At 49.0% G+C, this 17,030-nt stretch overlaps 2 gene segments (V, D, J or C); both read left to right on the plus strand.

The window, feature by feature from the left end:
* Positions 1-6,660: 6,660 nt before the first annotated feature.
* Positions 6,661-7,619, plus strand: LOC105235181. The segment is given in 2 exon segments: positions 6,661-6,821; positions 7,207-7,619. Coding segments are annotated over 2 exon segments (444 nt in total).
* Positions 7,620-11,339: 3,720 nt separating this feature from the next.
* Positions 11,340-12,061, plus strand: LOC105235224. The segment is given in 2 exon segments: positions 11,340-11,475; positions 11,619-12,061. Coding segments are annotated over 2 exon segments (474 nt in total).
* The last annotated feature ends 4,969 nt before the right edge of the window (positions 12,062-17,030 follow it).

The raw sequence follows: 17,030 nt of genomic DNA on the forward strand, positions 1-17,030 counted from the left end.
TGAAATTGGAACTCAATCACAAGGAAAAATTTGGAAGAAACTCAAACACTTGGAAACTAAAAACCATCCTGCTCAAGAATGATTCGATAAACAAGGAAATAGGGGCGCCTGGGTGGCACAGCGGTTAAGCATCTGCCTTCGGCTCAGGGCGTGATCCCAGCATTATGGGATCGAGCCCCACATCAGGCTCCTCTGCTATGAGCCTGCTTCTTCCTCTCCCACTCCCCCTGCTTGTGTTCCCTCTCTCACTGGCTGTCTCTATCTCTGTCAAATAAATAAATAAAATCTTTAAAAAAAAAAAACAAGGAAATAAAAAATCAATTTGAACAATTTATGGAGACCAACGAGAATGAAAACACAACGGTCCAAAACCTATGGGACACTGCAAAGGCAGTCCTAAGGGGAAAATACAAAGCCATCTAAGCCTCACTCGAAAGAATAGAAAAATCTAAAATGCAGTTTTTATATTCTCACCTCAAGAAGCTGGAACAGGAACAGAAGAATAGGCCTAATCCACGCACGAGAAAGCAGTTGATCAAGATCGGAGCTGATATCAATGAATTAGAAACCAGGAGCACAGTAGAGCAGATCAACAGAACTAGAAGCTGGATTTTTGAAAGAATAAATAAGATCGATAAGCCACTGTCAAGACTTATGCAAAAGGAATAGAGAAAGGACCCAAATTAATAAAATTATGAATGAAAAGGGAGAGGTCACAACCAACACCAATGAAATTGAAAGGATCATTAGAAACTTTAATCAACAGTTTTATGCCAATAAATTAGATAATCTGGAAGAAATGGATGCCTTCCTGGGAACCTGAAAACCACCAAGACTGAAACAGGATGAAATTGATTTTTAAACAGGCCGATTAATTATGAAGAGATTGAAGCAGTGATCAAAAACCTCCCAAAAAACAACACTCCAGGGCCTGATGGATTCCCCGGGGAATTCTACCACACATTCAAAGAAGAAATAATACCTATTCTCCTGAAGCTGTTTCAAAAAATAGAAACAGAAGGAAAACTACCAAACTCATTCAATGAGACCAGTATTACCTTGATCCCCAAACTAGGCAAAGACCCCATCAAAAAGGAGAATTACAGGCCGATATCCCTGATGAATATGGACGCCAAAATTCTCAACAAGATCCTACCTAACAGGATCCAAAAGTACACTAAAAGTATTATCCATCATGACCAAGTGGGATTCATCCCAGGGATGCAAGGGTGGTTCAACATTCACAAATCGATCAGTGTGATAGGCCATATCAACAAGAAAAAGGTCAAGAACTGTATGTTCCTCTCAATAGACGCAGAAAAAGCATTTGACAAAATACAGCAGCCTTGCCTGATTAAAACCCTTCAGAGTGTAGGGATAGAGGGTACATTCCTCAATCTCATAAAAACAATCTATGAAAAGCCTACAGTAAATATAATTCTCAATGGGGGAAAGCTGGAAGGCTTTCCCTTAAGATCAGGAACACGACAAAGATGCCCACTCTTGCCATTATTATTCAACATAGTACTAGAAGTCCTTGCAACAGCAATCAGACAACAAAAAGGGATAAAAGGTATCCAAATCAGCAAAGAAGAAGTCAAGCTGTCTCTCTTCACAGATGACATGATACTCTATATAGAAAACCCAAAAGAATCCACGCCCAAACTATTAGAAGTTATAGAGCAATTCAGTAATGTGGGGGATACAAAAATCAATGCTCAGAAATCAGTTGCATTTCTATACACGAACAATGACACTGAAGAAAGAAAAATTAGGGAATCCGTTCCATTTACAAGAGCACCAAAAATCATACATTATCTCAGAATTAACTTAACCAGAGTCGTAAAGGATCTATATTCTAGAAACTACAAATCAGTCCTGAAAGACATTGAAGAAGACACAAAAAGATGGAAAAATTTCCATGCTCATGGATCGGAAGAATTAACATAGTTAAAATGTCCATGCTACCCAGAGCAATCTACACTTTCAATGCCATCCCGATCAAAATACAAATGACATTTTTCAAAGAACTGGAACAAACAGCCCTTAAATTTGTGTGGAACCAGAAAAGGCCCCGAATTCTGCGGAATTGTTGAAAAGGAAAAACAAAGCTGGGGGCATCACGTTGCCAGATTTCAAGCTATATTACAAAGCTGTGATCCCCAAAACAGCATGGTACTGGCACAAAAACAGACACACAGAACAAGGGAACAGAATGGAGAACCCAGAAATGGACCCTCGGCTCTTTGGGCAACCAATCTTTGACAAAGCAGGAAAAAGCATCCAGTGGAAAAAAGACAGTCTCTTCAATAAATGGTGCTGGGGAAATTGGACAGCTACATGCAAAAGAATGAAACTTGACCACTCTCTCACACCATACACAAAGATAAACTCCAAATGGATGAAAGAGCTAGATGTGAGACGGAATCCATCAAAATCCTAGAGGAGAACATAGGCAGCAACCTCTAAGACATCGGCCACAGCAACTTTTTTCATGATACATCTCCAAAGGCAAGAGAAACAAAAGAAAAAATGAACTTGTGGGATTTCATCAAGATAAAAAGCTTCTGCACAGCCAAGGAAACAGTAAAAAAAACTTAAGAGGCAGCCCACGGAATGGGACAAGATATTTGCAAATGACACTACAGATAAAAGACTGGTATCCAAGATCTAAAAAAACTTCTCAAACTCAATACACAAGAAACAAATAAACAATCAAAAATAGGCAGAAGACATGAACAGACACTTTTCCAATGAAGACATACAAAAGGCTAACAGACACATTAAAAAATGTTCAAAATCATTAGCCATCAGGGAATTTCAAATCACAACCACACTGAAATACCATCTTCCACCACTTAGAATGGCAAAAATTGACAAAGCAGGAAACAATTGTTGGAGAGGATGTGGAGAAAGGCGATCCCTCTTACATTGTTGGTGGGAATACTAGCTGTTATAGCCACTTTGGAACAGAGTGTGGAGGTCCCTTAAAAAGTTAAAAATTGAGCTACCCTATGACCCAGCCATCGCACTACTGGGTGTTTAACCCAAAGATACAGACGTAGTGAAGAGAAGGGTCGTATGCACCCCAATGTTCATAACATCATTGCCCACAATAGCTAAATCATGGAAGGAGCTGAGATGCCCTCAACAAATGACTGGATTAAGAAGATGTGGTACATATATACAATGGAATATTACTCAGCCATCAGAAAGAATGATTTCTCAACATTTGCTGCAACATGGACGGGACTGGAGGAGATAATGCTAAGCGAAATAAGTCAGGTAGAGAAAGACAATTATCATATGGTTTCACTCATTTATGGAACATAAGAAGTAGGAAGATCGGTAGGAGAAAAAAGAGAAGAAGAAAGGGGGAGTAAACAGTTGGGGAATGAACCATGAGAGACTATGGATTCTGGGAAACAAACTGAGGGATTCAGAGGGGAGGGGGTGGGGGAATGGGATAGGCTGGTGATGGGTATTAAGGAGGGCACATATTGCATGGTGCACTGGGTGTTATATGCAAGTAATGAATCATGGAACTTTACATCAAAAAATAGGGATGTACTGTATGGTGACTAACATAATATAATAAAAAAATATATTATTTTTTAAAAAAAGACCTCTAGGGCAGCAGACTATAGGGTCACGGTGACAAGGAGTGAAATTTTGCAGTGGGTCAACCAGAATGTCAGTGAGTGGGGACATTCCCAAGTCCACCTCTTTTTTCCTGGATCCATGAACGCTAGCTATGGGAGAAACAACATCTATGTTGGACATAGATTCAGTGCAAATATCACCTCCTGCCAAATCTTGCCCAGCCCCACAAGGGGTTGCCATGTGGCGGGACAGTAACAAGGTCTGCAAGAGGCAAGTAGTCCGTTCATTCAAGCCAGCTGTTTCAAGTCGTGGAGAACATGGTAGAACCAGTGAGCTCCATGAACATCGGCGCACTGCCGCCTTTTTCTGATGTGAACTGTGAGCCTTGACAGAAGCTGCACTGTGTACTAGAACAGTGGGTGAGGCATTAAGTTCAAGGGTTAAAGATTGGGAAGAAGCACTGCCGTCCAAGTAAGCAAGTCCCTACATAGGGAAAGGTCTATTTCAAAAAGAACAGCTATCCCTTCCATGATGGATGAGGTCTGATGTAATTCATCTGCCACCAGGCTCCTGGCTGACTCCCAAAGGAAGGGTCTCGCCCTGGGAGCTCAGGTCTGGTCTCTGCTGTTGGCAGAGTGGTCCTGAAAAGTGGCCATAGCCATGTCAAATTTATGAGTGGAACTACCTAGGGATTATCCCATGAATAACCTCCCAACTTGCAACATGGTCAGTGTGCTAAGGGCCAATGGACAAGTTCAAAGGTGGATGGACAAGAACGCTGACCACTGTCCTCAGACGTGTCACATTATCCATCTGATTATTTTTTAAAAAAAAGATTTTATTATTTATTTGACAGAGATAGAGACAGCCAGCAAGAGAGGGAACACAAGCAGGGGAAGTGGGAGAGGAAGAAGCAGGCTCATAGCAGAGGAGCCTGACGTGGGGCTCGATCCCATAACGCCGGGATCATGCCCTGAGACGAAGGCAGACACTTAACCGCTGTGCCACCCAGGCGCCCCTCCACCTGATTATTAACACCATTTCCCTTTGAGGACACACTCTTGTGGGCATTTTCATGGAACACAAATAGCTCTGTGTTCATTTGGGGGTGGGTTCTCCTCATGTATGTCTTCCTCAAACATCTTTCACCACTTTCCTTATTGTGTTTCTTCCAAGTCTCTGACCATCCAGTCAAAAGGACTCGGAGACTGTAGATTAGAATAAAGCCACGTCTGTCCTGGTCTCTGTCCAGGTGAAATAAACCAAGGACTCGCCTCAAATGTTCCTTATTGGAGAATGTCCTCCACCCATATTATGCAGGGGTGTCCCAAATAGGGGCTGCAGGACTAATATAGTTAGGTATCAGAGTTCTTTGCCTATCACAAGGGAACCTCTTAAACCAGCCCTATGGTTTTTCCTCCGTATCACTTGTTCATAGAACTGTCCCCACTGGGTCATACAGGTGCCCAATCCTCTCACTTTCTCTCCCACCATCACTGCTATGGAGGCTCTGCTTTGCTTTGTTGCTGACAACAGACCTCAGGATGGCTGCTGCAGCACCAGCCATCACAAATGGGTACAAGAGAAAGAGCACTGCATAAATCTAGTCTGTTCCTTTCATTCACAGACAAAACTCTCCAAAAAGATCCCCAGGGGAATGACACATCGATGGTCTACCTCTGGGCCGCAGGGTCAATGCTGACCTACACAGATGTGAGAATAGCAGTACTGTGACTTCTCAATGATTATAGTAGACGAGATACAGGTAGGCGGGGTTGATGACTGTGTGCCATCTCACCAAAGCAACTGCGTCCCCTGTGCTGCTCCACCCAAGGCAGGATCCAAGAGAGACTTGTGTCTTACTCACACTGATCTCCCAGTGTGGGACCCATGGCCGACCAAGCTGGGTCTGAGGACGTTCCTGTTGGTTGAGTGTCCTCACTGTGTCTGTCCTTGGAGGAGGAGCCATCATCACACTCTGAAGTGCTCCAGCAGCCAGAACAAGGGAGAGACCGTCCCTGAGTCCTGTGTCCCCAGGGGCCCAGCCCCAGAACCACAGCCATGACCACCCACGACCCAGAGACACGAACCTTGATACCTCAGATGGGCCAACCTTCTCTTCACATGAGCCTCTTCCTATTTTCATGGATAATCTGACACCTCCTGCCTGGCCTGAGGCTGGCAGGGGCCCCACAGAGAAGAGCAAATCCTCCCCTGGGGCCAACATGCGTGGATCAGGGGGAATCGGGATGTGAGCAGTGGGTTCTGATTCTCCACCTGGAGGAAGGAGTTCCCTGCACCTCCAGCCGCCAGGGTGCAGCGGCCACTGGGGGGCAGCAGAGATCACCTGGCAAAACCTCAGGGCTTCTACAGGGAGGGCTGGTCACCAGGACCTGACACCAGAAGGTAAACGTATAGGTTTTCTGCACTATTACCTTTGCTTGGATGTAAAATTCTGACTCGGGGTCTCTCATCTCTCTCCTGTGGAATCTGTCTCTGTCTCTAGCACAGGTCCAGGGCCACACAAAGCTCCAACCGACCCCATTCCCGCTACACTCAGTCACGGTCAATCCTTGTTCAGGCACTGGGTCTGTCCCTGGCATGGAGCACACCCTGGGGATACTGAGGCACAGCAGCTATGAACTGTCCCAGGAGCTCTCCCTTGGCAGAGAATCCAACAGCACCTCAGTGACTCCCTAAAAATCCACGTGCACCTGGCAAGGGAGGAGTTCGTTCATGTTCTGATGTTCAGCAACACAGACCAGGTGTAGGACACACACTGACCTATGACCCTCTAGTACCTAGAGAGTAAACATTCTATGATGGGTTCAGGAAATGCAGACAGACTCCACCTCCCAGATCTGCTGTGATCACACCCACCCAGGAGCCAGGTCAGGACAGGGAGAGGGACAAGGTTTGGACCCCAGACTACAGGAACACAGGTGAATGAGAATATCCAGGGCTAAGGATGGGTTTGCTGGGGGTGTCCCCTCCCATCTCTGCCCCTTGGAGCTGAGCCCATATCTAAAACCACAAGGCCCCTCAGCAGCAGTCTCTGGGCTCTGGCTGATTTGCATAACCACCAGTTGTCTCCAGCAAGGGGATAAGAGAGACCTGGGAGGAACCCTGCTCAGCCTTGGGCCTTAGGGAGCAAAATCGAGGCACCAGCACCATGGCCTGGACACCTCTCCTCCTCGGATTCCTGGCTCACTGCACAGGTGCTGGGCCCAGGCTCACCCCCACCCCAGCCCTGGGTTCTGGGACAATCCTGGCCCTGACTCTGAGCTCAGCAGTGGACTGTCAGTGGGGGGCAGGATGATTGAGACCCTGCAGTGGGATGAGGGACTGGTGGGTTGATAACCCCCCACTGTGCTCCCTGGCTCCTTGGAACAACATGGGCTGGGCCTGCCCAGAGAAGGGGGGGTGGGTGCATTTCATTTTTCAAAGTCTCCATCCACCAGGCAGGTCCAGGTGGCCCAGGATCTAAGATGACAGCAGGGTGGAAATGGCTTAGGGACTCAAAAGACCTCAAGCCAGCAGGTGGGAATATCCAGGGGATGACACCCCAGGCTGGAACCCGACCTTTCATCTTCTCTCTTGCAGGTTCCATGGCCTCCTATGTGCTGACTCAGCCCCCCTCGATGTCGGTGAACCTGGGACAGACCGCCAAGATCACGTGTGGGGGAAACAGCATTGGAAGGAAATATGCTTCTTGGTACCAGCAGAAGCCAGGCCAGGCCCCAGTGCTGATTATCTACCAGAATAGCAAGCGGCCCTCGGGGATCCCTGACCGATTCTCTGGCTCTAACTCAGGGAACACGGCCACCCTGACCATCAGCGGGGCCCGGGCCGAGGACGAGGCTGACTATTACTGTCAGACCTATGACAGCAGTGCTGATGCTCACGGTGACACGAGCAGATGGGGAAGTGAGACACAAACCCCTTCCATGTCTGTCTCACACTCTCCTCCAGCCCCAGGAGGCCTGTGCACAGAGCAGTGAGCAGGTCTGAACCAGGTTCCCTCATCTGAGTTCCACAGACCTCCCTCCCGATCCAGTCCTCCAGGTGGCTCTGCACAGAGGAGAGTCAGGAGAGCGTTGACAGCTGATAGCCTAGGCTGCCCTGCTTCTCTGGGCCTGGGTGTCAACTGGAGGCAGAGGGGCTGCGTAGAAAAAAGACACAGGGAGGCTTTCATCCAGTGGTCATTATTTCCGTGTCATGGTCGTGGGTAATGCTCTCCGAACTGACCAGGATTAGAGCTCAAGCCGTCCCAGCTCAGCTGAGCTCCTGAAGCCCTGGGGACAGGACTGGAGTCTCCTCTACCAGAGTGGAACAGACAGATACAGCAGACACTGAGGGATCACCCACATCCCCTCTTCTGGGCTCACACACCCACCCACTGCTGCCTGGAGCCCCTGACAGCTCACAGGGGGGCTCCTTGCTGGCAAGTTCTGCTGGTTTTGAAATCTGCTTCCCTGGTTTTCTCTCCCTTCTCAGAGAGATTCAGATGAACCATCTCCAGAGGCCCAGATCCCAAGGCCCTGCCTCAGGTTCACACGTCCTGAAAGTCCCAGCGGCGAGCTCCCTACAGGAAGGAGGCCTCATCTGATGGCTCAGTCTCTGTGGGCCGCTCTCCTTCTGCCCAGGCTGATATCCCTTCTCCTTCCAGGTTTTTACACATGGATTTCTCTGTCTCAGAGTCTGCTTCCCGGAACCCAATGTGAGATGGCCAGCATCCTGGAGACAGTCCTCAGTGAATGGAGGAGGCCACTATATACACCAACAGCGCTGGGTTTCTCCCCCAAACCCCCAGTGTGCACGTCCAATCCCCAGACAGATCAGGTCGTTCTTCTATTTTTATATGCTGAGAAAATATGCAGACACACTGGTGCTCTGCGTTCTGAAAGCCTGTTAGAGTCACATCCATGCTGATGGCGAATGGGGACGATGGGGCAGTTTTCGCCTCCCGCAAAGTGGCCAGAAGATACACAACCCTGTAAGTGAGACACACAATGGTATTGCCTCACTTCTGCCCCCCAAACCCTGCACAACAATCTCTCCTTACACCCACCCTACCCAGAAATATGGACAGAAAACAATTTTATGAAATGCAGTCCGATCTGTCAAATCTGACACGTAATGAGCTACCAGAGTCCCACCTTATGCACATGAAATCCACTAGACCCACACAGACCGCAGGCTGCAAATAAAGGGACTGTCAGGACCTTGCTTCTGCCTCACCATGTGCAACTATCCCACGACAACCACAAATGGGTTCTTTTTCTCATAAGAGGATACAAAATACACTTTTGTCTGCTAGGGATACTTATTTTTGTCCAACTTGATTTGATGTCCTAACCATCAATATTGACATAGTTTCCTACAGTAACACATCTGATATTACAGGATAATGGGAGGACACAGGTGGAGAAAACAGAAACATATGATTGCTATGCATGCAAATTGCTACAACATAAGGAGAAACATCTGTTATTTCTATCCTGCTCACTTCTGCCACCAACCTGGGGTCAGAGGGTCGTCTATCATGACATATTTCAACACCCACCCCATGATCCCCTTCCCTCAACAATTACCTGAGCTAGTCGCCATCCCTACAGTTGGCAGGATAAACCCTCATTCTGGAGCATCGGTCCATTATCAGACCTGCTGGATTGAATTGTGGCACACCTGTGGCTGTCATCACAAGCCCAGGGACTATCAGGGGACCTCCTGAATCCATATATGCCTGCTGGCCCACTTGTGTAGTAGACACCCAGTCCCCCCTTGACAGTCACCCCCCTTGATGAATCAGCCCAGTCAGTGTCCTCACTTTCCCTCGTGATTCACTCCCAGGAGGAGCTGAAAGGAGCAAGGCTCGGTCTCTGCCACCAGAGCCAGGCCGTCGATACTTCCCGGGGGATCACCCAACCACAGCACACCCTCCATGTGGCTGGTCAAAGAGTCCATTCTGAGGTAGTGTTTCAGATCATATGGGTCTAGACTCTGATTCAAGCTCCCTTAACCAGAGCCGGTCAGTTAAGCCCCATGTCCCAGGCTGCAGAGTAGGGCCAGGGAGATCAGTGGAGGACGTGAGATTTTCCACAGTGGCCTAGACCCCCACCCTGTGAAGCTCAGTGAGCACACAGTCCCGGGGGGCAGGGAGGTGCTCCCCAAGATGCAGACGTAGCTGCAGCAGGACGGGGGGGGTGGGCTGGGCATCTGCAGGTGGGACAGCTCCCAGCTCAGCCTGTGGTGCTCATCCTCCGAGGACCACCCTCTGCATGGCTTCACCCCTGCTCTGCTGCTGCTGCTGCTCAGGGGAGAGGCCACAGGGGGCACGGGGTGAGGCACGGGTGCCCTGCACTCCCTCCCACTCAGGGTCCTGGGGGTCAGGGCCCTGCACTCACCGTGTCCACATTGCCCCCTCCCCTCACAGGGCTGTGACAGTCACTTCTGACTCAGCCTGTCTTCCTCCAGGACCCTTTCCTCTCCTGTCTTACAGGCTCTGTGCTCCCCCTGCCTGAGGCTGACTCCCTTCATGACAGGGGTCCTGAACAGCCCCAGGACCCCCTGCTCTGGGGATGAGCCCAGGAGTGAACGTGCCTCTAGGTACCAGCATAAGCCACGCCCGGTCCCCAAGCTGACTATAGATATAGATATAGATATAGATATAGATATAGATATAGATATAGATATAGATATGAGTGACCATCCGGGGCCAATTCTGAGGATGGGCCTTAGGTAAATGGCCCCCTGAGCATGACCAGGACTAGGCTGACCATTGCCGTGCCACCTAACGTGGCATTGGGAGAGCCTGGCAGCGACTCAGGTGACACAGAAGGATGGGGGATGGGACAGGAACCGTCCAGCCGTGGCCTGCCTCTCACCCTCACCTGGCCTCTGACCACCTGCTGCTCAGGCCTCAGGATCAGGTGTCCTGCCCGTCCTGGCCCAGTCCCATTGGGCGGGAGACTCTAGCAGGTTCTCTGTCCTCCAGACAGTGGCAGAGTGGGGGCTGTTCTAAGGGGATTGTAGTCAGGTCTTACAGTAGATTTTACAGATTTAGGATGTCATTGTACATCGCAGGGGCCCCAGGTGTAACATGTGCCACAGGAGGGGAGACAGCTGTCTCAGACAGCACAGTCCCGTGGGAATTCCTCTTCTCCTTGGGTACAAGCAGCCTGGATGGGCCCCAGGGGTTGTGCCTCCTCTGGTTTCCTGTATGAGGTGTCCCCACATCCTGAAGGGCTGCCTAAGGCTTCCTGAAGAGGGGACCAGACCCCTCCTGCTCCTGGCCCTTCCTTCCTGAAGCTTTTATAGGTTTTTCATTCTGATGAGATGCCAAGGATGGGACCAGGGTGACCCTGGGGGACACAGGGGAATGAGAAACGGGAAGAAGAAAGTAATGAGGTCACAGGACCACCTCACCCTGAATCACGTGTTGTCTGCATGTCTCAGAGGGACCAGGTCAGCCCCATGGCCAGGATTCTGAAAGGTCCTGGGCCAGCCCTGGACAGCCCCCAGGCAGAATGGGTAGGACAGCGGTTGTGTTCCAACCTCAGGAATGTGAGTGTGATACTAAACTTTGGAGACCAAGGCACATTTCTGACCTGAAAGCTGCTTGGAGGAAGCTGGGGCTCCTCTCTTCCTCCTCAGTCACCTGGTCTGAGCTCACAGTGGTTTGCATCAATTTGTAGTCTCAGAGAGGAGGAAATTTGCATAAATACTGACAATCACAGACCCAAGGGCCTGGAAAGGAATAAGAGAGACCAGGGTGAGGCTGGCCAGCTGTGTTCTCAGAGTACAGAGCGCTGAGCACATCCACCATGGCCTGGACCCCTCTCTCGCTCCTCGTCCTCACTCTCTGCACAGGTGCTGTCCCTGGTCCTGTCCACACCCCACAGCACCTGAGCTGAGGCTGCCCGAAACCCCAAGCTCAGGCTTAGCACAGCCTCAGTGTTGGGACCCTGGGATGATCCCTGGACCTCAATCCAACCTCTCTTCTGTTTTTTCAGGTTCTGTGGCCTCCAGTGAGCTGACTCAGCCGCCCTTTGTGTCAGTGACCCTGGGACAGACGGCTACCATCACTTGCTCTGGAGAGGAACTAGAAGATTTTTATGTACAGTGGTACCAGCAGAAGCCAGGCCAAGCCCCCGTGCTGGTCATTTATGAGGATAGTGATGGGCCTTCTGGGCTCCTTGACAGATTCTCTGGCTCCAGGTCAGGGAACACGGCCACCCTGACCATCAGTGGGGCCCGGGCCGAGGACGAGGCTGACTATTACTGTCAGACCTATGACAGCAGTGCTGATGCTCACGGTGACACAGACAGATGGGGAAGTGAGACACAAACCCCTTCCCCGTCTGTGCCACACTCTCCTCCAGGCCCCAGGAGGCCTGTGCACAGAGCAGTGAGCAGGTCTGACCCAGATCCCCAGGACTGAAGTCCCCAGTCTGTCCCCTTGCTCCCAGCCCTCCAGGCAGGCTGCAAAGGGTGGATCAGCAGGGGATTTGCAAACAGTCATTAGAAATCCATTTCCTCTGGGACTGTGGTGGAGGAAGGACAACACATGGGTGGAGCAGAAATGGAAGACATAATTCATACACCAACTCTTTAAAACTTCCCCAAATGAAATGCCTCGAAATTTAAAAACACACCAGACACAACTGACAGCAGATAAAGATTAGGGAATTTGATGCCATATTGATGGAAAGTGCTCAAAATGAAACACACAGCGAAATACCTAATAAAATTAATGAAGGCTCAGTGCCTGTAGGACACCTTCTCCCACCCAGACAGTATGCAAGTGTAAGGACTGTGGGAGGGAAGGTAAGGAACTGAGGGTGAAGCAAAAAATCTGAGAAGAAATTATCTATAAGAAGTCTTCAAGTTTGGACAAACCCAGGAACCAATGTATCCAAGAAGCTCAATGAAGCTCGGGCACAGGGAACACGAGAGACAGCACAGCACACATCCTATGAAATTGTCACAAACCAGCGATGCAAACACTCTCACAGGCAGAGAGGAGAGCCGTATTCCTTACAGAGAACCCGCATCGTGATGGGAGCACATTTCTCGTCATGAACCGTGTAAACTGGAAAACAGAGGAGCAATGTCTTCAAAATACTAATAGGAAATATCTGTCATCTTTGGTGTTTACTGATGAAAAATGTCATTGAAAAGTGAAGACAAGCTAAGGCTTTCTCAGACTGCAAACCTCCCAGAACTGATCACCCGCAGACCCTCAGCACAAGCGACAGGGAAGGACGCCCCTCGGACAGAAGGAAAGGGTGACAGATGGAAATGTGAGTCTACACAGAGTATAATAAGCTGGGGAAATCATAACTACATCGATAAACCTAAAACAGATTTTAGTGGTTAATGTCTGTAAATACAATCAACTCCTTAAATCAACAACAATAGCAATGTGTTTGAGTTAGAATGGAGGAACAAGTAAAACACATGACGATGAGAGCAGAAATGATGAGGGAGGGGCGCCTGGGCATTAAGTGTCTGCCTTTGGCTCAGGGCGTGATTCCAGTGTTCTGGGATTGAGCCCCACATCAGGCTCCTCCGCTGGGAGCCTGCTTCTTCCTCTCCCACTCCCCCTGCTTGTGTTCCCTCTCTCACTGCCTGTCTCTCTGTGTCAAATAAATAAATAAGATCTTAAAAAAAAAAAAAGAAAGAAATGATGAGGGAGATGAGACCATGTTATGACGTCCTCAACCTGCATGTGAGTGATGTCACTGGGAGGAATTCTGATAAAATAGGAGGTGAGGACAGCAAATCCACAAGAAAACATTAAAATCACATCATTTTAACAAAGAGTTATGGCTATTAAGGTGCATGACTTAGGATTGTCTAGAGGGTACAGATCCAACAGGACATGGATGTCATGTGCGTGTATGTGTGTATTTGTCTGTGATGCACAGAGAGACAGAGACAGTGGGAAAGAGACACTCACATTGAGAATCGGCTCAGGCAGTCCTGTGCTGCAGGTCTGGAAGCTGCAGGACAGGACAGAGGGCTGTGCATGGAAGGCAGGATGAGGTTGCAGACTTTTATCCAAATTCAGTCTGAAGGATTGAAATGCTAAGAGGAGACAGAGAAGAAAATGAAAGCATCCAAATCAGACTGCTAGAGATGAAAACTGCAATGTGTCAGATCACAAATACAGGGCTGAGATCAGCAGCAGACACGACAAGACGAAGAAGGTCAGGGAATGTGAAGACACAGCACAGATAGGGCAGAGTGAAAGGCACAGAAAGACAAAGTGAGCAGAGCAGCACTGAGTGTAGGACAATGTTAGCAACATCATGCACATGAGATTGTGTCCCCAGAGGGTGAGGGTGGGGAGGTGGAAAAGAATATTTGATGAATAATTGCCCACAAATGTTCTAAATTTCATGAAAATTCAAAACCTACAGATTCCAAATTCTTGAAAAACACCAAACAATGATATATATGGGGGGCGGGGGGAGCCAACACACCAACCCCCATCAATATCACATTGTTTAAGGCAGAGAAAAAGAGGCAGTGTGAAAAGCAACCAGAGAGGAGAGACACTTGGTTCAGGGGAACAGTGATAAGGATTCGGACAGATTTCCCATGAGCAGAAATGCACACAGAGGACAGTGGATTAACATCCTCCAAGTACTGAGAAAAACAAAGGAAAAGAAACCCCTTAATTCTTTATCCAGGGAGACCATCCTTAGTAATGAAGGCTAAATAAAAATTTTTCAGCTCTACCAAAGTGACAGAACTGATCACCAGCAGACCCATAACACAGGAAATAATACTGGACTCCCCTCTTGCAGGACAGAGTGATGCCAGAAAGAATCCGAATCAAGAAAATGATTGTAAGAGTCAGAAATGATAACTGCAGGGATAAATATGGAGAATTTGTTTGATGACTTAACTCCCTTTGAAAAGTAAATCACTGTCTACAGCAAATCTACTCACAGCACACGCTGGAATTTATCATGCACCAGCAGTGATGGGCATGACGTTCTTACCACAGCGCTGAGAAGAGAGCGCGGGAAGTGGGCTCCAATGTCTGATGCTGTCAGGTGGTGTGATGTCACCTGAGTGGAGCCTGTGACAAGTCACAGATGACGGGACAGCAAGGAGTTACAGCTAACAAGCCAAACAGAGAAATAAAATAGATTCTAAAAATACTATTACTCAAAAACAAGAGACAAATGGAAAAGGAGAACAGAGAAGACACGGAGGAACAGAAAATAAAAAGCAAGATGGGATCTAATAAACTATGTTATCACTCACAGTCAGGAAACGGTCTAAACCCCACAGTTAAAAGATAGATGTTGCCAAATTGAGTTTAACAGTAACACTCAAGGATAAGAAACCTACACTAAATAGACTAATACTAAGGGCAATATTCCCCCTGATTCTCTTCCGTAATTCAGGATGTAGGAAAAAAACACAGAACAGAGAATCTGGGAAGATGAACTGAACTCTTACAAATGGTCAGGATGGAATATTTCATGTCATGCGTATTTGAAACACTCACAAAAATGGAAACAAAGGATCACAGGGCACATTTCATGAGAAGAGTGACAGAAATGCCTTCACCTCTCCGACCCCCAGTTTTTTATGCTATTCAAACACAGATTGACCAGAGCTCCCGGACAGAGCCAAAAGTTGAGCACAACTCCACATAAGCCAAAACAATGACCTTCCTAGAAGTACAGAGATTCTCTCCAGCAGCCTGAGAAAGAGCATTTTCACAGGAACCAATGAGGGCATGAGGGAGGCTTGGTGTGGTGAGGCTCAGCAGTGGGCTCCAGAGACAGAATCTGGGGTGCCCACCGTGGCCTAGACCCTCTCCTCCTCCCCATGACCCTCCCCAGGTGCAGGCTGAGGGGCTCCTTCATAGACCAGCCAGGATGCAGATGGCAGTGAGTCCAGGACGGAAGCCCTGCTGCCCAGCCTGGCCTCACCCTTCCTCCCTCCCATCCTGCTCAAGCTCCACCCTGACGACCCGGGATCTGAATCCAGCACACCTGGGCTCCAACCTGGACTCACCTCACTTTCCTCTGTTTCCCTGGAAAGCGAGCCTTTCTGGGGACTCACTTTGCCTGCTGTGAAATGGGGAAGCTTATATTGCTGTGAGAAACACTTGTTTTCAAATTAAATGATACAAAATATTGAAGAGTTTAATCAATTTGACAGACGCAGTGGGGTCTCAGTGAGTTAACCTTGGTGTTGGAGGCACCTGTCTGACTCTGTGGGTTCACAAGGAAAAGTTTTTAGCTACTCTGTGACCTCTATCATGTACAATTGTATCCACGTCTGAGTGAGCAGATTCCCAATTCACCAAACCACAGACAGGTCGTTCAAAATCCTCCCACACCAAAAACCAGGAGAGGTGACTTGTAATAAAAACATTACTAGTAAAGATAGCAGTAATAAGAGTTAAATAAAGGTTTGCCTCCTCAACTGCACTTAGCTCCAGAAGCATCACCTGTTCCTCTAATGACCCAACTACACGGATGGGGATGCAGGAAGCATTGGTCCTGATTCCTAAATACACAGGAATCTGCTGGCTGTGGGACATCACACAGGATTGTCTGCACACTGACCCTTTTCAGATGCATTACACTGTACCCTGTACTCTCCCTGTTGTATGAACACAAGGGGCCAGGCCAAGTACAGGAATCCCACCTGTCCTGCCTCCTGCACCATGTATGCGACCTTCTGTGCTGGGCTGGGCTGGGCAGGGCAGGGTGTGGGGGAAGCTGCCTGTGGGAGGCGGGAAATTCTGGTCCACACCCTTCCTCAGGTGACAGGTGCTGCAGGGTGACCTGCAGGAGGGGCTCAGGGTCTGAGTCCTCCTCCACCAGCAGGGGGCAGCAGAGCTGCAGCAGGAGCAGCAGGACAGAGGCTGGGACTGCCCAGGGGGAGCCTCACAGGGACTCCTAGGCCTGGGGGTCAGCAGGGCTCCAGGGTTCAGTTCTCAGGAGGAAGCTGGAATGGTCACCCCTATCACCAGCAGCTGAAGGGACCTTATTCTGAGGGTCAGACCCACACTGACCCCCAAGACACTGACGGGATGACACAGTGAATGCCTCACATGGGAACTGCAGCTCCCTGCACTGAGCACCAGTGTTCCAGGAGCTGACTTGTCCGAGCTGGACATGTCGGAAACACCCTGACCATTCACCTCCTGCCTCTGTTCCCACCTCCAGGCAGAGTCAGCCCTGGGCTGCAGGTTTTGCTCAGGAGTGTGTCAGAGGGTTTAGGTGGAGCCCGCAGAGGCCCTGGTGCCTGGAATGAGGGGTCCACAGCCTCCCTGTGAGACTGTCTCCAGAGTAAAATGGGGTCTCACTACCGGAAGCCACAGCTCTGCTCCCTGAGCTGTCCTTGGGTCAGTGACAGGATCCAGCTCCTGCAGGGACCCTGGCTCT

This window comes from Ailuropoda melanoleuca, chromosome 14 (assembly GCF_002007445.2).
Source record: "Ailuropoda melanoleuca isolate Jingjing chromosome 14, ASM200744v2, whole genome shotgun sequence".
In the NCBI taxonomy this organism is placed as follows: domain Eukaryota; kingdom Metazoa; phylum Chordata; class Mammalia; order Carnivora; family Ursidae; genus Ailuropoda; species Ailuropoda melanoleuca.